The following is a 25,689-nucleotide window of genomic DNA, read 5'->3' on the forward strand; positions in this document are numbered from 1 at the left end:
ACGTTGCCCCTCAGGGCGACTGACAGCAGGAGTAACACGCGCTGGAGTTGAGTAGAGACCACCTGCTGAGAAGACGTCAGGGCCCGCGTCACGGCGCCATTTAATCATGGTGTCGTTCTGCAGGCAACTAAATGAAGTTTCTCGAACTAACTAACATTTTGTGTGAGACGTACTGCAGCATTGCCACTAACTATGAAAAATGAATGTGTTGTGCATTTCAATTGCCACCAGATGACACGGCAATCAACGATGAAAAGTGAAGGCGAGGAAACACCTGGTAATGTTATACCTGGATCTATAACAAAAGACACATTTATCTGAACAAGAGAAGAAATGGGCTTTCTGATCTGATCATGCGAGTACTCTTTCAAAAATGTAATAGATTGGTTGACAAAAAGAGCCAACTTTAAAAGGTGTTGGGTCACTGTCATTTTGCTGGGGTCGGAGAAGGTTATATCACTCAGTTTAAATCTTCCATTTTGTTTGTAGTATGCCTGCATTGTGTGTATTGCAGGGCATAAGTCAGACATTGTTATACAGCTGGACGTTTTTAAAACGAAGTGCTTAGGTCCTCTGAAAATATCCGTTATACAAGCACTCTGCTGTAAAGGTAGTGCACTGCACAGTTCGCAATAAAGTTGGGACACAATTATTCTTTCGCTATGCAGGTCATAGAGGCATTTGCTGTAGAGGCACTCGACTATACCTCCCTTTCCAAGCGGTAAAAGTTTCCTTTATTTACTTCAATATTCTAAGTCCATATTTTCTTTATTCATGTACAACAAAAATAATTTTGTGCCAACAGATAAATACACCACTGATGTTGAAGGAGAAGTGGCAGCTGGTTATTCATCACCTCAGCATTCTCTTAATAAGCTTTGGCTTTTTGTCCTACGACATATAATACTGCAGCTTTCCCACATATGCTATCCACATCATCACGCAGGCATGGACGCATTCAAATCATTCACAAACTGCATAGCTTGTCCACTTTTTATCTCAACTTAACAAGCAACCAAAGTGAATACACGTATGCTTTCTAACCATTTGACTAGCACGAGCAGTTACTTTGTGTTATGCAGCAGAAAGTCCTGTGCCTAAGCACTCATCGTAGAAAAGATAAACCCTAATATCACAATGATTCTACTTCGTGTGCGGCAAATGCCCACTGCAAGCGAACAGATATCACTACATTGCAAAATGTTACAAATTCCAACGGCAATGTGGCAGTTTACATGAAAAGTCATCACAACAAAACAGTGTACAAAGATATATCACTCATTAACACAAAGGTAACAACAGTTGGAGTTCATAGCCATCTATGAGAAACATGCGTACTCATAACTACATAATGTACAAAATAACATTATATTATATGCTGAGTATGTTTATAACAGTATGAAAACTTCTTGAACTTACTATAACTAGTGAATATAGATATGAAGTTACCATAGATGGGTAGTAGATTCTTTGATATTTGCAATCAACAGGCACAAATGGTGTTACTACTAGAATAATTCAAGAAAGAGGACATCACTCTATTAAAGAAAAAAAAAAAGTACTCACAATCAATTCTGTTACCATGGCCATGAACTTGTGAAAGTGTACACTCAGGGTAGATTAAAACTGTGAGGTTTTTCCAAGTCAAATTGACATAGCCAAGGTACACCATTCTCTTATTGTAGTTGTAAGTCGGACATGGATACCAAGAATGCAAAAGAAAACCAGCTGCCTCGAGATGCACGTGTCAATCTCTTTGCACCAGCACAATTTAAATTTGTGGCGCTTAAAAATAACCGTAAAGATAGCAGGTCGTGCACAGGGCTTTCACAACTAAATCCCCCACGCCCATTTCACTCTAAACCACGGGAGGAATAAAGAAAACACTATGGCTTTGGGCTCGGTCCATTGGATGATGATACTGAGGAGTACGTTCGGAAGCTGCGCACCACACTAGCCAACTGCTCCGTCCGTGCCGTGAGGTCCGCATCAAACAATGTGTCCACAGCCACTTCCACAGTGCCATCACCACTGTTGAGCGATCCGCTCTCCTCGGTTGCATCGTACACGACTGGTGGCACAGGCAGCAAATGGTCCGCCGCTGCCTGTCTCTCCTTGAGCGTTGTGCGTGCCTCGAACTCCCTGAGATTCGGCTCACTAAGGCGATAGCTACTCTGAAGGCTCGGGAACTTGACTGGCAGCGCAGCACTCCTCTTGTTCTCGGGCTCAGCAGCAGCAGCCGTGTTCTGAAAGCTGTCCAGCCCTTTGTCCAGAGAACTGCTCAGTTTCTGCGGGGCAAGAGCTGTGCTTGCCTCCACTCCACCTGCTGGCTCCTCCTCACATTTGAAGATGTGCTCCATGTCCTCACATTTCGCTGTGGGAGGCGAAAGCACCTCATCTGATGACCGCTGCTCCCGTGCAGAGCCGATGTTGTTGTTACTTTTTGTGGGCATGGCTAAAGGAGAAGCTGGCACTGGCACCGGTGCACTACTTGGCTGGCTATTCCTTCATGAAAAGATTATATAACAAACAGCAAGCAACAAGGTTAAAATGTGCTGATGACTTACTGATATGGTTGCATGAAGCCAGGACTTTCATTGTACATAATGCATAGGGAACATATAGCTGCCCATGAAAGATTTTAGAGTGGAACCTGGGGAAATACATGATTTCTTTGCAGCCCAAACAGAAATCATTGAAGTGAAGGGGACATTGCATGAACTGCATGGGCATGCCCATGGTCACCTTTTTATTTTTGACCAGAAGCTTTAGCTTTCCAAAGCATCCATGTATTGAAAATCTTTTATGGGCATCTGCCTGCATACATTCTCAGAGTAACACAAACAAAAAGGATTTTTTCATGGTCTGGGAACACTCGTGGCAACATCAAGGGAACATCAAAAAGACACAACCTTCAGTTAATGTGCCCCGATTTTTAACTGCCTTCCTGTGTTAGAAAATTCTGCTCTTCACACCGACCCTTTTCCAAAATATTTTGCTGGAGGAAAGTAGGTACACATAACATGAAAGCTTAACTTTGTTAAATTTCAACAGATAAACAGTTCACACTATTATATTTGTTTATAGAGTGCAACTGAGATAGTAGTGGGTGACGTTCACCACTCATAACAAGAATGAAATTTAACGACTGTTGCAGTCGTGATTACAGTAGAACCTCGTTCATACGTTCTGGGAAGAAACACAAGAAAGAACATACTAAATGGAAAAACGTACGATCTGAAGTCACTAAAATATATGGCAGACTCAAGTGTAGTTGACATTCATATAATGGGAAGCACTGCGCAAATCAGTGCAGCACAAGGTGCCAACGCATGTCAAGCTGGTCGGGCTCAAGCAGCCTGAGATGCATACTGTTACTTTTGCAGGTTATGTTCGTGCTGCTCAAATTCGGCCTGGTTCACAAGCTTCCTCAAACAGAGCATTTTGGCGGGAAGTTATGCGATGCCCTCTTGGCGTGAATCGTTGCCACACGAGACACACCATCTTAAAACACTGCACAATGGGAATTTTTGTTGTGTAGTGCTTTAAGATGGGGATGGGAAACAAACAAAACCCAGCTGGTGGGTGATGGCAGAATGCAATGCCTACAATGCCATTGGAGCGAAATATGGTGCTAATTTTGAACTGCCTGCAGCAAGCTGCTTCGAAAGGCAACTATGGTTTTCAATCACGCGCACCTCGAGCCTTTTATTGTTTACATGGGATCTAGCGGCCGAAAAACATATGATCGCGAATTGGCAATGTACTAAATGTTGGCAGTGAAAAGGTAATGTTTTCCTGGAACGTATTAACTGATAAAAAAATAAGCATAACAGTATTGGGTCTTTTTTTTTGCGTTCTTGACTATGAACGTTGGTGCTAGAAAATCGTACTTAACAGGACAGTATCAATGAGGTTGTGCTGTAAATGGTAAATGTGGACGATATTGCCGCGTTCTGGAATTAACAGTAAATCAGAAAATTTTGCTAGAGGGGAAAAGAAACATTTCCAGCATTTGCCAAAGACAATATTCACATTTTCTTTTTTTTTTTATTGGGAAGGTCAACAGTGGAAAGAAAAAGCTATTCTTACTAAACCATTGATAGACTATCTTGCATGTTCAAGTGAGTGTTTCAGCAAGACTAGAACTATAGATGAGCAATAAATGCCTTCTAAACAGAATAACAAAAAAAGAAAACAAGCTTTGGGCATATAAGCAGGGTGTCTACCAAGTTGACATTTTCAAGCTCCCTGAGTTTTTTAAGTTTTCCCTGAGTGCCATTGCAATATTTCCCGAGCGACACAGAACTTTGTTTTATGTCAAGACGGGCTGAAACCACATCGCCCGATGCTGTCGCTCTCTAGTAAGCATGTTAAAAAATAGAAAGAACGACTTAATTCATTTTGAACCGTAAGGAGTAGTTTATTTTATTAAATATAGAAAACTGAAGGGAGGGGTTAGCATTATGCACCGCAAATAAGATATATTAGAAAAAATAAAGGTAAAGCCCATTGCAAATCAAGTTGAGCCTTTTCAAATACGAATAAGAAGAGATGCATACAGAAGCAAATATTTTCGAAAATGAGCTATTTCTATCAACTGATAGCAAGCTCATTGGTACAAGGCCCGAACTTTGCCAAAAGTGAGATTCTCTCAGCAGCTGGAAAGTCAACCTTAACTGTCCTGACATACTCTCAACCCATGCACAATCCCTGTGTTACATTTCACTGCTTTAAAGAGTTTTTTTGGTTTGAACGATGGTTGCCTGCATCACGGAGTCAGCCAACACTTTGCTTTTTGAGCTCAAGCTCCTTCAAAGAGGCGGCACAATTCCTTTCTTGATCATTCCTCAATGCTACGGTCCTTTCTGTTCTCGTCCTTGTTCCACTGCGCATTCGCCCCACTGACCATTTGAAGCATCCTCTTTGTCAGTTGTATAGTCAACATCCAATTTTATTACTCCCTAGGGGCCATGAGAACGCCCGAAAAAATGAATGTATGTTTTTTACTGCCCTTAAGGGCTCAAATCGCCAGAGGCGCGTCCGAAAAAAAAAAAAAAAAAAAAAAGAAAAAAAAAACCTCTCAAGGCCTGCCAGTACACCTACTATGCATATCAGAGCTTGTACTGCAGCAGGAGATGGCGGGTACATGCGTGTATAGTTCGGGAATACCCACTGTGTCCCGTGACAATTGCCCCTTCCCACGCTTGTTAAGCTTCACCGAAATATTTCATCTATGCTTCACCGCATAACATTGCTGCGCTGAGGCGAAGCTGCCTTTCGTGCCCCAGCATTATGCAACGTGTCGTGCCTTCTAAGCTTCGAAGCGAATCGCGAGGATTACAGAAGCGGAGTCGGTGCCATTGCTGACAGCAGTGAATTCGTTCAACAAAAATCTCGGCACCGAATGGTAACAACCTTAATAGCGAACGTTGAAGAGCTAGGCCTCGGGTTGCCACAGTGGTTGCTACGGCTGCCAGTGGATCTACGTGCAAGAGCGCCGGTTCGAGGCGGTGAGATGATCAAAACTGCGGGGTTGGTTTTGATTAATGCTGTTTTGGCCTTGCGGTCGCGGCAAGAAGTTAGGAAAATCGGACCACGAAGGGTTCTTGCGTCCGAAATTTCAGACGCTCTTATTCATTGACTATATGGGGTATGTAGCGCCGCGAAGCTGTCCGCATTATCGGGCGTCCGCAAAATGGGTCGTTGACTGTACACTGGCAAATCCTCCAGCCGACGAAATGGCTTCAAAGACAATTTGTTACGATTTCTCTCTTTTACTTGAGCCAGCATTAGGGCGACTTTCGTTCCCTTTCAATAAAATGACAGCTAATTTTCCCTGACAGAAGCACAAATTCTCTGAGAATTCCAGGTTTTCCCGGCTGGTAGACACCCCGATAAGGCATGCAAATACAGTCGAACCCACTTGTAACGATACTGGTTTTAACAATATGTTGGTTATAACAATGAGAAGCTGCTGCACCGTCAACTTCTGTATGTTTCTCATGGTGAAATAGCCCACTTACTACAATGCCCTGATGCAACATTATCGTGTATAATGAAGTCTGGCTGCTGGGTGTCTGTGCACAAACGTAGTGAAATGCGAAATCCTTGAAAAGAAAATGAGAGATACAAGCCGCTGAATGATGGTCCGCTGCCCGAACAGCCCCCGTACACACATTTTCTAGCCTTCTTTGTGTGCCTCTCTCCCGTCACCGTTCCACCCCTCCGAACACAAATGAGCTGCACCCATAGCTCTATGCCGCGCCACCCTCTGAAACACGAATGGACCGCACCAACTGCGCTGCTCCCAGATTGCTTGCTGGCTCTGCATTTCTGTAAACAGCTTAATTGTTTGTTTTCGCCTTTGTTGGTTGCGTCGAAATCGTTCCTGGCCACGTGGTTTCTCAGCCTCGTTTGACTCGCCACTGAAACGGAAGCTGGCTGTTCCGCCTGTTGATCATTGGCAATGCACGACGTTGCAGTGAAAAGAAGGGCATGGTGATAGATTTGGAAACTAAGTGCTTCTAATTGATAAAGTGATCATCGCAAACGAGCTTGCACAGGATAGCGGCGGCGACGGCGGCAGTGATGATGCAGTAGAGTAGAGCAGGCTGCCTCAATGTTGTCCTCACAGAAGGCCCGGCAGATGATTCAGTCCTTCCGGGGCTTCGTTTTCGCGAGGAACATTCCGCTGCACTATGTGGAGCACCTGGATGGCTTGGAGAAAGATGTTAGCAAGCTTTGCGTGAAACATGCAAGGCTGACAGACATAGGGTTTTCTCGTGCAAGCCAGTGAGGAGTACGTAGCGAGATGCTTGTGGCGTTTTTTCTGCATTTCTCAAGCTGACAGGCTGCTGTGGCAACCTTCTCACATTTTTAAAAGGCCCCTCTTGGGGCCACCAAAGCGATGCCTCGGTGGAGCTTGCATATCGCTTGCCACCCGTGACACCTCTTTGCAGTTGTTATAGCAGCGCCATTCTTTAATGCCAACAGCCGCAGCTTGTTACATGCGATCGGAGCACCCAGGAAGCTGTTAAACGAGCAAACACAATCAGCAGCCGGATGGAGGAAGGTGGTGGGGGCACTGACCTGCCCACAATTATAGTTTTCTCACATCAGCTCTGCTATCCCCCTATTTTGATTTTTCCATGTAACCCAGTTATAACAATTCTAGGTTATAATGGAATTTTCTTGGCACTTGAATGTTGTTATAAGTGGGTTCGACTGTACACACCCACACCTACAAAAAAAAAAAAAAAAAAGAAAACAGATTGTGCAACTTCAGTATTTTTACATTATACACAGCGAATTGCTGTTATACCTTGAGCTGTAGTAAGCTATCAGTAAGCTGTGCTTTGGTACTGAAATCAAGAAACGAAAGGGAAAGATTGTCATTCTCCCATAGGGAGCAGGAATTATTCGACAACACAAAGCACACTTTTCTGTGCTCCAAGTAGTCATTTACTTTGACCTCGCTCTGTGACCTGGTAGCCTCATGGATAAGCTCAGATGGCAGGGCAACTACCTCGGAAAAGCGCTGCTCCCAGGTCTAATCTACAGACCAAACCACTACAAGGGTTACTTTTTGATAAATCTGAATAGGTTTCCTCTGTAGCTTCGTAATACTTAGGTGGATGACACTCTTTCCATTTATGAATCTTTCTCGACCCTGCGGATATCCACAAAAATGACTTGCTGTAGTTGTTTTTGACAATAAATTTAACCCTACTCATTCAACAATACAGTCGTCTACCAAAAACTTGCATGCAACCTGGTACTGCCAAACAGTCCAAATACTAATCGGGAGTCTGAAATGTAGGATTTCCACAAAATAGCAAGCGACCATTTTTAAATGGTTAGGTGACTAGGCTTCATTAGTTTTGGTTTTGAGAAGGCGCTGGCAACATGGCCAGCAGTTATAGCCTACCCCACCTCAGCAAAGCATCAAAACAAAAATATCTCTTCTTCAGCTAGACTCAGTGGCCGAATTACCATGCTGGTTGTGCAGCCAGAGTCCAAATGAATGTTTGACATGCTGTAATGTGTCCAAAATTTCGGCTGTCCACAAAAACATTAAGTTTATGGGGCCAATGGCAGTGACACGAAGCTGTTGAAACCAAGCAAGTTCGAAATGACTGTTGGCGACCTTATGCACATTTTTCTTTTTCTTTAGCATAACACAAAAAGCGGTAAAACATTTTTCAATGCTCTAGATAATGTTAGAACTTCTTAATTGTCATACATACCAAAGCAACATGCAAAAATAGGAATTAAAAGTAAAGTTGCCAGAGCTTCAAAGAGAAAGCAGAATGATACATAGTGTACAAATACTATTACTTACTGCTTTATGCTGTAGTAATCATAAAGCCCATAAAGATTGTGCAGCGTTGGCCGGAGGTCTTTGGTGACCATGTTGCAGTGGCACCTCATCTGGAAAAAAAAAAAAAAGAAACAGAAGGGAAGAAAAGAAATTTACAACTGTGTTACCTATATACAGTTGAATCTTAATAACATGAACAGGAATATCTTCAAGTAACTCTAAAAAGTTCCTTACCAATATCAGCATGTAATGATAATGAATACATGTGTGCTCATAACAAATAAAGGATGCAACAAAGCTACTTTGGTGCTGTGTTGGATGCAATTTTGCTACAACGCAGGCCAACTGTGCTTGAAGGAAAATGATGTGCAGGGCATCTCCTGCTATTGTAGTAGTTAAATATAAGTGCTGCTAGCTTGACACATAGACAACAAAGCACAAAATGTACACTCTAAAAGTGCCAGCAACTTACTGGCCAGCAAGGGGGGTTAAAAGGGCTTTAGGACAAGGTCATATAATAACAATTACTCCATATAGGTTTTTCATTTTCAGTTGCTTGCACATACATGTCTTAAAAAGTTGACAGTCACTTCAGCATACGCTAAAGAGCATGAATACAAAAGCCTGCACGTTTGCAAGAGATTATTTAAATTACATGACATTCTCAAACGACTCTGTTGCTACCTATTACTTGTTTTCTCCCACCAAAGATCATGGGTTTGAGTGCCTTAATTAACTTTGCCCTAATTAACACCATAGGTCATGAGTTCGAGTTCCTTAATTAACTATATCTTAATTAACCAGTCATTAATTAACCTCACATTATTTACCACAAAAGGACGTGGGTTCGACTCCCCCAAAGGTAGTGGGTTCGAGTACCTTAATTAACTATATATTAACTATGCCTTAATTAACTTTGACCTAATTAACACCAATGATTGTGGGTTCAACTTCCACCAAAGGTCTTGGGTTCGAGTGCCTTAATTATATATATATATATATATATATATATATATATATATATATATATATATATATATATATATATATATATATATATATATAACTAACACCAATGATTGTGGGTTTGGCTCCCAGCAAAGGTGGTGGGTTTGAATGCCTTAATTAAATATATGTTATTTAACTGTGCCTTAGTTAGCTTTGCCTTAAGTAACACCAAAGGTTGTGGGTTTTAGTGCCTCAATTAACTTACTTTAATTAAGGTCGTTAATTAAGGCACTCGAACCCATAATATATGTTGGTGGTACCATGTGGCATGGTGGCACCATGAATTTTGACGCTATAACGCTGGACATCGAATGTTTTGACCCATGAGCTATCTAAGGCTTTTGCCTCAATAAGCAGTTCTTTCATTGACGCTTTTCCTAACAGGCCTCAGACTTAAACCTTCAATGCATACAAACCATTAGTCTTTGGAAAGTGCATCACAAATGTGAGCAGCATGCCATAGGGTGCTCCTCTATCATCCTCCACTCGCAAGAGTTATGTGCCAACAGAAGAAATTGGCAAACTATGTTTCTTTGGTGTCCTGTTCATGATGTCCTAAAGGAACTTGGCATCAATACAACCTGGAGAGTTGTGCTCCATAGTTTAAAGCTTTCTACATAAGATCAGAGTCATTCCAGCAGCCACATCATTGACAAAGTTTGCCAAAGTGTTCTTGTCAAAGTTGAAGGCAATGCATAATTATTGGTTGCAACACAAGGCCCCAAATCCAGAAACATTTACTAGTTAGCGTTCCAGGTTGGTTATAGAAAAAAAAATATATATTCAACGACAAAAAGAAAGGCAAAAAAAGAGGGAAAGGAAAGAAAAAGAGTGGAAAGCAGTGTTGCCTTTCAAAAGAAGTGGTCATACTTTAGCACCACTTCTCAGCAATAAGCGAGCTAAAACTAAGTGTCCAGGCACTCTCAGCACCTACTTTGAAGGCAATAAACTCGAGATGCCCTTCTCAAGCTACTACCTATACCAGGAATTGCAGAAGGGTCATTACTAAAACATAGCATGTGGTTCAGCCAACAAGCAGCACTGTCCCACTCTAAGCGCTGCCAGGGGCGCACTTTAAGTGAAGGTCTGTTTCTTCTTAAATGACTAGAGAGATTGGTTGGCGTGCACCCAAGAAGCATGTTTTCATGCTGCACAAGCGGTAACTGTCAACAGAGGCAGTGCTGGAGCAACAGGTGTGCTGACGGAAACCACAACCTACGAGGTCATGGTGCTGCAGATAATTTGGCATATCAGACACACTGGTGTATGCAGTTGGACAAAGTTAACTCAAAAAGGCTGAGTTCAATCAAAACAGGCTGAAGTGAACAGCTGGCATTAAAAGCTTATGGGGCATGGGTTCCTCAAAAAAGCGATAATTCTGTTCGATTCGGGCACAAAGAATCTAAATTAATGAAACAATGCTTAGTCAAGTATAATGCTGCAGTTTGCCAATCCGAACTCTGATATTCTCATTCACAAATCTGAGATGTTCGTTCATAGAAGCATCCCATCTTCGATATTCCGTTCTTGTGAGAGACTGAAGGTCAGAAGTATGTGAAAGAGCGAATACCTGGGCAATGTTGCGATTGAGGAGATAGACACCATAGTTGAATGTCATGCGGTTCTTTCCTTTCATATGCAAGGGAAATCTGAAATTTACATAGAAGACAAAAGTGAGTGGGCAAAGTAAAAAGAAAGCTAAGTGGTGTCCACAAAGCCATAACAGAAAAAGCAACAAACTGTGGGTATTTCCTTCAGAGTTGAGTGTTGCTTAAGCACAAGAAGGAATCAAATTTGCTAAGATTAGTGATATTCGTGACCCCAAACTCCTGCTGAAAAATGAAGCCAGACAATGCACAGTCTTACATTGTTAAGCCAAGATAAAACGAGTTATCTGAAAAATAATATTGCATTTTTCACTTTCTTTTTCTTTTACCCTAAAGAATCCACAACAAATAAGTAATTGTTTCCCACTTAGCTTGCTTTCATAAGAAGTGAACCAGCAAATCCCCAAGCAATTCACATGGAAATCAGCACCATTTCCGCATCTCTAAATGTAATGGGATGTGCATGTGGGATATGTTATTTTGTACCTGTACACAGTTGATGAACAGCAGATGACACCAACTACACAAAATATAAAATACCAGAAATGTCATGCCAAAGTGCTACTCCACGTACACAACTGGCTTGTTACATCTGGCATGTGCCGGGCTGCCTTTTTTGAAATGCCTCACAAACTAAACTAATAATAATAATATTTGGGGTTTTACGTGCCAAAACCACTTTCTGATTATGAGGCACGCCGTAGTGGAGGACTCCGGAAATTTCGACCACCTGGGGTTCTTTAACGTGCGCCTAAATCTAAGTACACGGGTGTTTTCGCATTTCGCCCCCATCGAAATGCGGCCGCCGTGGCCGGGATTCGATCCCGCGACCTCGTGCTCAGCAGCCTAACACCATAGCCACTGAGCAACCACGGCGGGTCACAAACTAAACTGAACTGTCATCAGTCGCAGGTAAGAGGAAAAACAGTCACAATTCAGCAAATTTGGTTGTCTTGTGGACAACTTCCAAAAGCTTCCGACAAGTGAATGCACCAGTCAGCGCTATCACATGCGAAGTGTTTTTAGCTTGCTCGGGCCAACAGACAGGAATTCAGCAAACAACCCAATATTGGAGAGATAAGAATGGTGGAAGCTCACTCGCGCTCTATGTCCGTGAAGTGCTCGATGAGGTTGTCCCGCACAGAAGACATAGATCCGCAGTGGATAAGAGGATAGCGAAGTGGCACGTCCAAGAAGTGAGACATCATTAGCAGTGTGTGTGTGACGTAGCCAAGGGCGACCGAAATAGTTTGATCATCACGATCTGTGCCGGATGATAAAAGGAAGAACATATATTCACATGCAACGTCACTGTTACTTATCCCTTAACCCGTTACAGTAAGGTTCAATAGGCAGAAAATTCAAGTGCTATATGTACATAAAGAACATAGTGGAATGGCTATGCCTTTGCAGCAGTAGGCACTCTACTGTGTTTCAAGATGAAAAAGACCAGCCATGATCAATGTCTTGCAATCAAAAGTATGCAGCAGGACATCGTGTGGACATTTGTGGTATCACTGCCAAGCCACTAATGAATCTACTGTAAAATTCTCAGTGCTTTAATGTGCTAGATGTTTGGTATGGGAGCATTTATACCACTACAAAGCAAAGAACCTTTAGTGCTACAAAAGTCTTAAAATCAAAAATTAAATTCTAGAGTTTGAAGCGCCACAGCCACGATATGATATTGAGGTACATCGTAGTGGGGAACTCCAGACTAATTTTGATCACCTGGGAACCTCTAATGTGCACCAAATGCATGGTACACAGGCGTTCTTGCATTTCATGGCCATCAAAAGGCGGCCGCTGTGGCCAAGATTTGATTCCACACCCTCAGGCTTAGCAGCACAATACCAAAACCACTACACCACCATGACGTGTTATAAGTCTTGTGCAACCACCGTATGGTGGCTGCATAAGCATATGGTGGCTCGCACATAAGCATATGGTGGCCCGCACATATTGGAAAAGGACTGTATAAAAAGAGCCTTCTTGTTGGCTTGCAGGTATGAAGAGAGAGAGAAATTATTAGAAAGGCAGAAAGGTCAGGCTGAACTAGCATGCCCTGACCTGCTACTGTGCACAGGGAAAAAAGGAAAGGGGACAAAAGAAAGTTTCAGGCTGTACATATCTAAAGTATAGAATTTGATGGAATTATGCACGATCATGAAGCGCTATGACAAAAATAGGAAACAGACTTGCAAGCAAGGTAAAAAAAAATTAGAAATAATGCTATGTTTAAAAAATCTCTTTCACTTTTGGTTCTTTTGTCCCATTGTAGTCACTGTCTGTGTCCGATACTCACAGGACTAGCATCAGTGGGGCCTCTAAAGAAGGAAACAAAGATATGCTTCAAAATATCTTTTACTGATAACGGGTCACTAAAAACCACCGCCCAAGCACTTTGTACAGACGGTTTAGCAGCGAAGCTGAAACATTCGGTCCCGGTGTTTATCACTGGGTTAATCCCACTGGTCCACTAAAGTCTTTCTCAATTATTGGTTACGTCTTTGTGTTTTTTAATCAGTTTACACACATGTCTGGCTGCGACGGAAAGAATGATATCAGTGACGGGTTGCCCGCAGTCCACCGTTGTCGCTTCCATTCGGTGTCTCAAGTTTGCTCGGCAGCGTGGTTAGCAGCACTCAACCGCCATTGCCGCGTGCTATTCTTCAACTGTGAATGGCTCATACCACCTTAAGCAATGGCTCATACCCTTGTAAACACTGCTTCCCATTACGACGACAGAAGAGAAGTGAAATTTACTCTGGAATGAGGAGTGGCAACGGAGCCAGCTCTGAAGAAGACGACAATGACAAATGCGGGAGTGGTGGCACGAGCGTGTTTGCACGGTTGCGCAGAGCGGCACCAACAAGCTAGGCGTGGAAGAAGATGCCAATGCTCAAGCCATTGCAGATGATCATAGTTTTCTGTACACAGGTGCGATGAGACGGATTTTCGTTTCATCTAGCCATATAAAGCTTCGTTTGAAAAGAAAAGTGGTTTGAACAGTGTAATTCCCCCTTACGAAATTCCATGAAAGCCACACTTATCATGAGAAGACTCTTGGTAAGCCAGAAAAGGCAGGAAAACAAAAGATGGGCGTTGTCGCTGTACAGAAATTACTGCACCAGCTCACCGAGACATCAGAGAATTTGACGTCGTCTGCTAGGGCTTAGTTAAATATTTATCAGTAAAGATAGATCTAAGGGAGCCAACGTCCAAGCTTAAGGAGTTTCAAAAGCTTTTTCTGAACCACAATGGCAGAAATGTGAAAAAATACTTTGCAATTCGTGATGTCACACTGGTGTACCAGCCTTGGGGTGTCAGCACAAAAATGAAAAATGAAACTTTCACAGTCATTTTGTCTTTCAATAACAAATCTATTTACTATAAAATCAACGAAAGTAGAGTTCTTCAAGAATACCTTACCAATGTAGACTGATCTATAGTTTCTCTTTATTGCTGCACAAACACTTACTGAAGGTTATCACAATGATCTTTACGAGAAAGCACACTAAATTGAAAACTTTGCATCACGAAACAAAATATCTTCAACACTTACCACTAAAATCCTCACTATTAGGAAGATGAACAAAGCAGATAGTGTAGCCCTTTCCTTCCGGGAGCTAGAAGACATATCAAAATAAGTATTTAACAGTATAGAAGGCAAGGTTCTCACATTATAACTTGCATGACTTGATCCACTCACATCACCTCAAGAACATAAGCCCTAATATTATATGTCACACCCTCACAATAGTGTCCCCTTTTCAAGAGTACATACTTACAATACAATAGAAAGTGCACCATGAAATAGGGAAAAATGCACGCTCCACATGTGAAGATGGCACAAAATTTGAAAATCATCGGTGATTAATTACCGGAATTGTGACAGTTCATTTTTGGGCCAAGGCTAAGTGTAAAACTGATATGCCATATTTTCCTATCATTTAACAAGGCAATGCAGTTTTTTTTTTCTTTTGCATTGTTTTCTTCCAAGTGAAATAACCTTAACTCTTCGTATTTAAACGAATGAATGAAGTAGCACTTACGCATAATTATTCTCCATTTGAGAAACCCAATTAATGACAAGTGCCATGAGGACATAACTCACACCATGCTAGCAGGTGACTGCTGCAAGATTAAACAACTGCTTTCGTGGAGCTTGCTACCTGGGCTGTTCTGGTAATGTGTGACTTATGCTAACTGAACATAATTGTTTATACAAACATTCCCACATTATTGGCCAACACACAGTGTAGCCAATGCAAAGACATAACTGCGAGTCGGCCTAGTTGGAACATATTCATATTTATACTTTTTGTGCGCAAACAAACAGGGACGAAGAATAGGGGCAACACAAGGACGAGCGCTTCGTCCTTGTGTTGCCCCTATTCTTCGTCCCTGTTTGTTTGCGCACAAAAAGTATAAATATGAATGCAAAGACATCGCAAAGTGGTAAAGGGAACAGTTCAAACTGGTTCTATTCACACATACAAGCCTGATCAGCAAACATTACCGATACTGCCCTTGTCGACTAGCAAACACAACATATCAACAAAACAAGAGCAAGGACAAAGTGCCGCTTTTTCAAGCAAGTCACTCACAACAACACAGCTTCGAGCACTTCCACAAAAATTTTTGTGACAAACACAGCAACAGATGCCCTTGGTGCGACTTCACCTCGACACTCGAACACATAACTTACCATTGCATTCAGCAACCGGAAGACACTGTCTTGCTGCTACTTAATGACACACTCAATAAGTGGTTGTGGGAGGCGTAACTCTCCTAACGGGACTTAAGAACCCAAATGGCGACCCACGACCAGGCCCAGTGAGCCGCAATAGCCAGTGGGGCCCTGGAAGAGGAGCTCCACCCGCAGTAACTAAGCACAGTCTTTATTGAAATAAAGTTGTTTCTCTCTGTATCTCCACAACATTTTCCACACGGGACAGAACAAGTCATGAGGGTTCCACCCAACAGAGCCGTCGTCATAGAGGGCTACTAATAAAGCACAGGAGATGACTGGAAATAATTTAAATGAAACTTTGCCGTGCTCTGTAGCACAAACACGAAGAACCATTTGCAGCAAGTAGTCGAGGTGGTTCATTTATGTCACCAGCGCATGACAGCTGAAGCAAGTGACAGTCTATTAGCGAAGGCAGTACCTCTATTTCTTTTTCAATGGTAATCAAATGCGGCCGATCCGACGGCCGTCCACTACCCTCTCATATCGTCCTTTCCTACTCTACTCCATCGGCTAAGCGTTCGTGCCTGCTTTACGGTCGTGGGGGAGAGTACTATCTGGGTGGTGCCTCATGACAGAATGCGGAGGAAGACTGACAGACGTGTGATAACTTGACATGTGCAAAGATGGAGTGTCTACTGCTTCTCCAGCAGAACGGCAGTGGCGCACGCTCAGGCGCACACATGATTCAAGTAGTTGTACCATCTGGGTAGCGTTGCACTGCGGCAACTCACTGAACTAAGGCACACGACCGGCTCCCATTGGGGAGCAAGCAATTGCACTGGCATTGAAAAAATAGAGGAGGCAATGGTTAAGAAAATGCCTGCTGTACCTGGCTTAGCCTGCCACATTGCAAGTAGTACTGTAATACATTCCTGCTTTCACCAGAAGGCATAGTACTTACAGACACCACTGGGTAGATAAAGGCCAGCTCAGTAATGAGCTCCTTCTGTCTGAACAACAACCGTGAGGAAGTCTTGAGCAGGCTCTCCCGGACTTCAAAGTAGTGCCTCCGTCTTTCCACCAGCGTGTTCCGTTTCTCCACAAGTTCGGCTGCCATACTTGCCAGGTGCTTCTCTACCCATGAGAAGAGATGAAGTGTACATATTTGTGATGCATTAGCTAGATGTCGCTTTAGAGTGAACAAATTCGATATAGTCCATGTGACACAAGAAAGCAGCACACTTCATGAATGAGACTGCTGCAAGAATCCTTGGTTTTATTTTCATCTCGCATTAAATAAGCCCAAAACTTGGAAAGCTGACTTCCATCCTCAATGCACACAGCATGGTACCACTTCTTTGTGTATTACGAGGAGTCGCTTTATGGCCTAACTAATTATCTCAAATACCTGCAATGCATAGTACTTCAAACCTGCTACAGTTCGTAAAGCATAGCTACACATAAGCCAGTTTATAAAGCAGCATAAGCATGCACCTAGACACACCACCGACTTTTTATTTAATAGACATGCGTGGGCAAGACAAGAATAATACATTTAAAAGGTTAACTACTTTAATATAACAGCTCATTCCCGGTATTTTCTACGAGTACTGCAGGGTCTGGCCACAAAATACAGCATCAGTGTTGTGTGTGTATGTATGTGTGTGTAAGTTCATTTAACCCTCCAAGCACAGTTGTCAGGAATAAATTGGATACCTTACACTGTCTCATTCTTATTTAAGAAACCTTATAGTTACAAAGACATGCTGAGAAGGAAGGAAGGAAAAGAGCAAGTATAATATCGGAACACTAAATAAAACAGGAGCAATTACAATTTTTCAATACCAGCATGTATGAGCTAAACCATCAATGCACTATTGCTAAGGCATCATATGTTTGAGATTTGTAGAATAGGTAGTTGGGAAATACATGTCTCAGCTGGCTGCACAAGCTTCACAAACCAGTCACTGATTTCAGACAAGCTCCTGACTGTGTTACCCTTAAGGACTAACTGCTGGTCTTATGGATCTTGCATAATCTCTCGATTGAATTAGTACTACAGGAAGGATGACTACATGAGAAGAGAGAACTACTCGTATTCTTCTCTCTTCCAATTTATTCATACACATTTTACTAATTCACCTGAACAATTACCCTGATTGTACCATGTACAAAACAATAACTAAATTCCATTATTCTATAGAAGGAACGTTTATGACATGCAACAGGCTTATTTCATACCGATTAAAGAATCGTAGACCATGTTTACACAAAATTAATATTTCGAAGAAAAGAAAAAAATCATGTTAGCGGTATCAACACGTGCCCAACCCTGGTGCAGCAGCAGTTGAGTTGCAGACTTGATTACAGTGCATGCATTTCATTTAGACTTCTGTCGGACTGGACCATGAAATTTGAACCTAGATGCAAGAAAGGAAAAGAATTTAATAGCAAGTAAGCACACGGATGTGCAATTACTACATTCTTGCAATGTTGAGCAGGCCACATTTTCCATTCTGCACACTATACATATGAAGATAACGAGTGTCCTAGAAAGAGGTCAGAACCTGAGGGCTACAACAGTGTGACAATGCAACTTGCATATGTGGCATATAATTAACATGATAATGAAAAATAACTCAAACAAATGAAGGAAGTGAGGCACCTTTGTCAGCAAGCTCCTGTGCCTTGACCTGGCAGGCTACCCGCTCCTTTTCAAGCTGCCGAGAACGCTCTTCAGTGACTTCTTTTAGCAGACCTATTCGAAGTCGCACCTTTTCCTGTTCAGCAAGACGCTCGTGCAGCTGCAGTCGCTGCTGAAGTCTCTTCTCAATAGCTCTGCGGACACGCGATACTGATGCCTGTGTCTGCTTGATAGCTCTCTCAGTCATCATCATCCTGGAATGTTCAACCAAAAAAATTCAAGCTGTACGCAAGTGCATCACACTTCAGTAAGTTTAACAGCAGTTCATTTAAACTCCTCCTTTAACTCAACCACACTTGGAAACCCTAGATAGCATCCAAACTCTTCTATACAACTCAAATAAAAATAATTAAATAAAGCACTATTTCAAGCTGTAAATATTCGTTATTAAATTATTTAAGCTTAAGTAACTTAATCACCTAATAGTAGGATTAAAACAATACTGATTGCGCCAGGAGCACGAACCATGATCAAAGCAACTGTGGGAACATTCTCAAAATGCTTCAGGAAATGTAGCTTAGATGCAACACGCAAGTATGGGTTAACATTCGATGACCCATTGCAAATGCAAAGCCACCATCAACATGTAAGAAACATAATATCTATTATATGGACCGAACTGCAGTCAGTGACAAGTCAAGAATGCAGGGGAGGTTCCTCTCAAGCAAGTATGTTGCATCTGCCGTTTACCCTTCTATGCCTGAAAAAAACTTTAACAATTATAATCTGGGGGTGCCAAAACCACCATATGATTACGAGGCACACCATAGTGGGGGAACTCCGGATCAATTTTGACCAACTGGGGTTCTGTAATGTGTGCCCAACGCATGGTACATAGGTGTTCTTGCACTTCACCCACATCAAAATGCAGCTGCTGTGGCCAGGTTTTTATCCCGCAACCTCGAAGTTACCAGTCTAATGCTGAAGTCACTATGCCACCACAGTGGGTACCTCGATAGTTCCCTTCCAAATGTCACAGGAAAAACTATTGTCATGCATGGCATGCACAAACAGCAGAAATCTTTAAGTGTGGGGTAAAAAAAAAAAAATATGCAGCTCACCACCCAAAAAAGCCCTTTTGAAAAGGGAATTGGGATAAGGACTTCACTGGCCTTGTGCACAGAGTGCTTGTTCACCAACACCCTCTTTCTACATAGAAAGGCTGAATGGATTAATTGAACCGTTCACAGATATATCATGCAGAAAGTTCCCTCAGCAGGGCAATGGACTTTGGGGCAAGGAAATGTTATAGGTAAGTGAAGGCGGAGAGACATGTATACAAAGGATAAGGAAACAACAGACAGGATGATTTGCTGTGTCATGTATACATGTGACTTATGAGGTATACATGCCTCTGCATTCATGACCTGCCACTGACTATAGGGCTAAGCATAATGCTTATTACGTTAGCATAGCTTGATGGCACTCGATGTCATCGTTTATATATAGGGTCTGCTTGCAAACACCGATAGGAAACACCACTATAGGAGACATTTATCAAGTACTTGATTTGATTCATGTTTCAAACTAGTACTTTATTTTTAATATACCTCAAAGCAATTTTGCATATCTCCCCAGTTTAGTTGTTGGCAGTCGACTGGTTTCCATATTATGTTTGGAAGCACCAGATATATTAAAAATAAAGAGGACTTGAGGAATGGTGTGAAATATATGTTTTTGTTACAATGCAGTCACCTGCAAGGCATGATCATGAAAAATATTGTGGGGTTTAACATCATGAAGCGGCACAGTGATGCCACAATGAAGTGCTCTGGATTAATTTAGATGATTTAGGGTTCTTTAGCATGCGCCTAAATAAAATTACACAAGTATTTTTTGCATTTTGCCGCCCAGGCAGAGAATTGACCCCACAATCTCACACTTGGCAGCAGAACACCATGGCTAATAAGCCACCACTGCGACTAAGACAATTATACAGACGTGTGTGTCATTGGTGCATCCCGGCGCTTATATGCATTTTGTGATGGCTATGAATACAAATCACTCACCGCTTCAAGCTGTTGACTGAGCAAGAATTCCTGATCACAGTTGGGTCTGAGTAAAGAACTTCATACAAGCTGTGCCCTGAATGGTCACTCTTTGGTCCCTGCTGAAACAAGGAGCAGGAAACAATTCTGAACTGTCAGCTCCATCAATGCCTGCCACGAAAAAATGCAGAAAGGACAATGTAAACAGACTTTTGTTAATGAGCCCCAAAAGAAGCAATCAGCAGTCCTTATCAGTCGTCATAGTTGATGTATTCAAAAGGCTAATCATTTTTGCCAAATTTATAAACAATCAAATGATGTATTCATTGGAAGAAGGATTAGCTTTTAAAGGGCTGCAACAGGCTTGAACCAAGCTTAGTTAACTTAGCTTAGAGACCCAGAAGCCCTTTCTATGGGCAATTCCATTCTCAGAACAACTTGCTAACCTATGACATAGTGATAGATCTATGAAAGCAAGAAGAAAAATATCAAGAAAGAAAAAAAGAAAGATAAAGAATTAAGTTCTCACTTTCTTGGCTATGTCAACATCCTTCTCCAGTATAATTGAGTGTGACTACCCCATAAGGTGCTTCAGCCTGCCTTTTGATAAGGACAAACAAGCAAAATTAGTCTTTGCCCGTTGTTCAAAAACTGATTTTGCTTGTTTGTCCTTATCAAAAGGCAGACTGAAGCACTTTTGCTTTCTCTAAGTGAAAGTGTGTATTGTACCTGCACAATGGTGTTTGCAACTCCGTAAATGCCTTCTGGCATGGCAAAAAGAAGTGTGTTTGGGAGAAACTTCCGCCCATCCTTAGGCACCTTTCAAAAAGGAAAAGAAATAAGTTTCAGAAAATGCAAACCACACGAAGTAAATGTTTTGCTTAGGAAGCTGATAAAGGACATCTATGCTTGACAGTGCTATCAGTGCCTTTTGTCACCAATATAACTTTTGAAATTCTAGCTGAATAATAGATCACAGCACCAATAAGGAAATGAACAGTTACTTAAGAGCAGTGTGAATACAGCAAGCCTAAAAAATTCCTAGGCATGCTGAAGAAAAGAATACTGACATATTAAGATATGCACAGATTTGCTGCAATAGCATAGTCACTGCAGGATAACTTTTCGCTCTTTGTCCTTGTCACTATGGCTATACATGAGTTTCACATGGTGCAAAAGTAAGTATCTCAATGGCAAAGGCCACTGGTAAGCATAATTGCATATATGCTACACAAACCAAAAGCAAAGAGAAAGGTTGATGTTGGGCTTTACTTGTGGCTCAGGCTGTCTTTAATCAATCTGTCACCAATTTCCTCATTTTTGGTATGCCACATAATTTTTCTGCAGTGATAAATAACATGAATCATGTTGTCGAGCCTTTAAAATGTGACACATGCAGTTGCATATAATGCATGTTTAAGTAGTCGCAACAACCTAATGTGTTCCTCATGGAAAAAAAAAATCGGTTAAGTTAGTCCCTGAACTAACTGCAGCCATGTCAAAAGCTTGAGACATTGTTAACTATTAGCATTAAAAAGGCATGGGGTGAGAATGAGAAACATACAGGACACAATGCTAGTAATGTCCTGTGCGCTTCTCGTCCAACGTAAGCGCTAGTTAACCCTGTCTCAAGTCTGGAATATGCACCAACTAGCCCAACTTTCTTCTGTAATCATGTTAAATGGCCTGTGACAATATGAAATTTGTGAGTGACTGACATTAACAATAATTATAGCCACTGAATAGTAATTTTACCTGTGGCCATGACATTTACTCTTAAAAAAACTATGACTACCTGTTCGCCAAGGAAGGACAGTCCATGAAGATTGACATCCCATTCTATCGCACAAGTGACACACAAGTCATTCTTCTTGGTCAGCCAAACTCGCACCACCAGGGCTGCATTGTGTCCCAACAAGTCAAGGAAGCAAATGCCCTTTCACCACACTGTATAAGTCATGAAACCATGCAGAAGGATATCGACGTTTGAAATGCATATGCTGATGACATGTGTAAGCTAAGGCAGAAAAACATCTAAAAGTCATCATAAGATGCATAAAACTAACTACTTTGATGGTCAGATATACTACTGGAGCAAACAAGGGCACACAGGAACAAGATGAACAAGTGAAATGCCGCTGCAAGATGGTTTTACTGAGCAGAGGTAACAGGTACGCTAAAATTATGTTGATACTTTCCTAACATAGCGATTTCCAAGCTGCTATATCATGGACGCAGTTTTTGTAATATGCCCAATGACTTGTCTGTGCTGCTTTCCAACAACTTACACAAATGTTCCTGCACATTATATTGAATTCTGACATGAAAATCTGAAGACTTCGCAGGGAAAATATGCTCTTTACTGCTCTACTTAGTGCAGTGTGCTTACTACTCCCAATGGAAATATTTCAACCTATATTTACGCACAACTGGTGACAGAGATATGGGTGCAGCTGTATCTCTGTCTGCATCTATGGCAATTGTGAGTCCTGTCAGTGCCTCAGAACACTCCGTAAATTGTAGGTGGTGCTTTAAGAAATGAATGCACGCCACGTAAGATCTGCACTTGGAAATTCCACTGCCTATCATGCTTTGACATCGTTTCTGAATCTGCAAGACTACAAATATGCATAGTCATCTGCGGGTGCAGGTATGTTGTGCCTGAATGCAGTACTGACAATCCCAAGGCACTCAATCTGTTTGGATGAAATGCTGCACTGTCAGATAATGAAAACAAGTGGCAGACACCACTTGAGAAATGTTTTCCTAGTCAAAGTAAGCAATGTAATAAACGACTTGTTAGTCCTTCCATGTTCACAGCTGCTGTTTTTTTTTTTCATGGTCCTATGAAAAATACACCAAGTTTCTACTGTGTGCCACCACAGAGGCATGAAGTCCACATGCATGTAAACCGTAAGTCACAAAGAACAGGAATGAAATGCTGCATGCTGTAGTGGAGCTAATTGTTTTTATAACATACATCGGTACGCTCGCATGGACATCTGCAGGAAAATTTTCAGGGTTGAGAGGGCAACATTAGAAGTGGTATTGATTCTAAGATGTGAAAGAGGAGTGCATATATTGTGCATTATTTACCATAAAGCGTGCTTTGAAATGTAAGAATGTGTTGCATGAAACTATTACGATTCAAAACTGCTTGAAAATCTAGTAGTTCTGCTCGCCCCTCCATCCCCTTCCTCAGAAATTTCAGGGAGGAGGGCATCCAACAAATTATCTCACAAACAGTGCTTAAATTTTTTTTTTTGACAGTGACAGACTGGATACTGCTCTAAGTTAGCTATGACATTTCTGTTACTGCAAACAAAAAAATTAAATAAAGTTTTGATATCTTTGCCCCCCTTAGTAGTTTATGCTAAAAGGGTTAACAATTGGAATTAACAACACAGACACTTGTTATGTTAAGACATTAAGTAAATGGGTTTAAACACGACTCTGCTTGCAGCAGCATCTCTTCTAATGTTATTGTTGTTTCATTATATAAAACTTGATGCGCTTGTTGATGTGTGCTGTATGGCTTAAACACCTCAAAAATTTGATCCCAGCTAAATAGGATGTTTCAACTAATTTAAGTAAACCGCACTGAGCAAGCTATGACGTCGAGAGTACGCATTTCTCAGTCAAATGAGTTCTGGCAAACCCCTTCGGTGAGTAATTGCCTTAAGGCGAATGTCATTTGATTTGCCCGTGTGGCACCATGCAAATGACATTAAAGCTTAAGGCACTAGGAGGTTAATGCCATTTTCTGTACCCATGTGGCACGGGTATTACAATACAATTAATGCTACTGATAGGTGGGTAGTCCTGCAGGAGGCCAGCATGTGCCCTACATAAATTTGCACAAGCACTCTTTTCAGCAAGGTAAAAGGCTGATTTAATTACAAATGAGGAACTTGTTAATCAACCAACACATGAAACCTTATTTGCTGGAAAAGCTTCCTAGCAAGAGTGATAATTCTAGAACCTTTACAACCCACAAGTTCCATATCAGCAAAACCCCTCTATCTAGTGGATTTTGGCATGATTCTTTTGGTTCATAAACTCTGCGTCCTATAGCCTGTTAGATTGTGCACATTATAGATTATATATTGAAGCTTACATCAACAGACAGTTCAAAGTAGTCTGCAAAAACTTCACGAAAGTCACTCGTGTCACACCAAATGAAATTACTCAGCATTGTGCTCAAACGCTGAGAATATTCACAAAGCCTCAAAAGTTGCTTAAGCTCTCCTGCGCCAAATGAAATTTGATGCTTAATTCATTATACAATATAAAACACCAAAGGTATACAGTAAATGGATCTTTCAAAAGGACACATTTGGAAGTATTGTTCCGCAGGCTATTGAACTTTGCCATCTGCAGCTGCTGCCACATCGGATTCTGCGGGAGAAAGGAAAGAATACATTGTCTTGTCTATGGTAAACACTGAATGCAGTGTTTTCTGTCAATCGCAACGTCAGTGGACATACAAAATGCACTTACCAAATTATTCTCGCACACTTCACTGGTGTAGATGGCTGAAACCAACAGCACGAACGTTTAGTTCAAGCGACAAATGCCCCATGTTTCTCAGTATACTTAGCAAACAGCACCACACAGCTTAGGAAGCATGGTGCGTCGCTCACCGGAGTCATCGCGGTTTAGGTGAATTGTGTAGAAAAGACCAAAATACTCCGTCTCTGATATTTCAGGTGACACAACGTTTCGCGCATATATTGCTGTCAGGTGCCTGAGTCGCCTCTGTAAAAGAAGAAAGCAAATGCTTAAAATCAGTATTCGGGGATACGCAACAAAGAGTGTCTTGTTAATACGCTGGCCACTAAGGCGAAAAGGGGGTCTGAGAAAAACGGGAACCTACGGCTGCGACAGCCGGTGGAGTTGCAGCCTAAAGAACGAAAGAAAACACGCGAACGAACCGTTACCTGATTGCTGAGCAAAGGAATGTGCCTCCTGCGTATTCGTGTGTCGAAAGCATAGTCAGTCAATTCCATCTTGGTCCGTTTGCGATGCCCCAGTTACACATCTCCATACACCAAAGGGAAGTGTAAACAGCGGGCGTATACACGGCCAATGGCACTTTCCCGCTGAACGCAAGATCAAAAGCACACGCCGCAAGACAGCGAACGTTGTTCGAAACACACGTCAATTCCCGCTTTTACGCGGTACGCCCTGGCGTATGTTCAGTAGAAAGATTAGCAGTCAATATTCCTAAACACATTTCTAATTGTGATTTCAGCACCCTACAGCAAAGGCGGCAAGGATGCCAAACAGTGCACACCTCCATGAACAGCGGAACCGGAAGTTACAAGCGTGGCAAACAAACAGCTACGATATGACTTTCTACG

At 41.9% G+C, this 25,689-nt stretch overlaps 1 protein-coding gene across 2 annotated transcripts; it reads right to left on the minus strand.

Annotated features, from left to right (window-relative positions):
• Positions 1–711: 711 nt before the first annotated feature.
• On the minus strand, positions 712–25,686 carry Uvrag (UV-resistance associated gene). 2 transcript variants are annotated; one of them, XM_075680257.1, is made up of 14 exons: positions 25,267–25,686; positions 24,970–25,084; positions 24,827–24,861; positions 24,661–24,724; positions 22,122–22,225; positions 21,056–21,145; positions 20,348–20,445; positions 18,300–18,532; positions 16,596–16,768; positions 14,504–14,567; positions 12,037–12,202; positions 10,902–10,980; positions 8,345–8,433; positions 712–2,505 (listed from the first exon to the last, which is right to left on the minus strand). In XM_075680257.1, the coding sequence occupies exons 1-14, from the start codon at positions 25,333–25,335 to the stop codon at positions 1,887–1,889; spliced, it is 1,998 nt and encodes a 665-aa protein (XP_075536372.1). In that variant the 5' UTR covers positions 25,336–25,686; the 3' UTR covers positions 712–1,886. The 2 variants fall into 2 exon arrangements, with proteins under 2 accessions (XP_075536372.1, XP_075536371.1); XM_075680256.1 differs by having other exon boundaries at positions 20,348–20,448.
• Between the last annotated feature and the right edge of the window lie 3 nt (positions 25,687–25,689).

The sequence above is a fragment of the Dermacentor variabilis genome, chromosome 2 (assembly GCF_050947875.1).
Source record: "Dermacentor variabilis isolate Ectoservices chromosome 2, ASM5094787v1, whole genome shotgun sequence".
NCBI lineage: Eukaryota > Metazoa > Arthropoda > Arachnida > Ixodida > Ixodidae > Dermacentor > Dermacentor variabilis.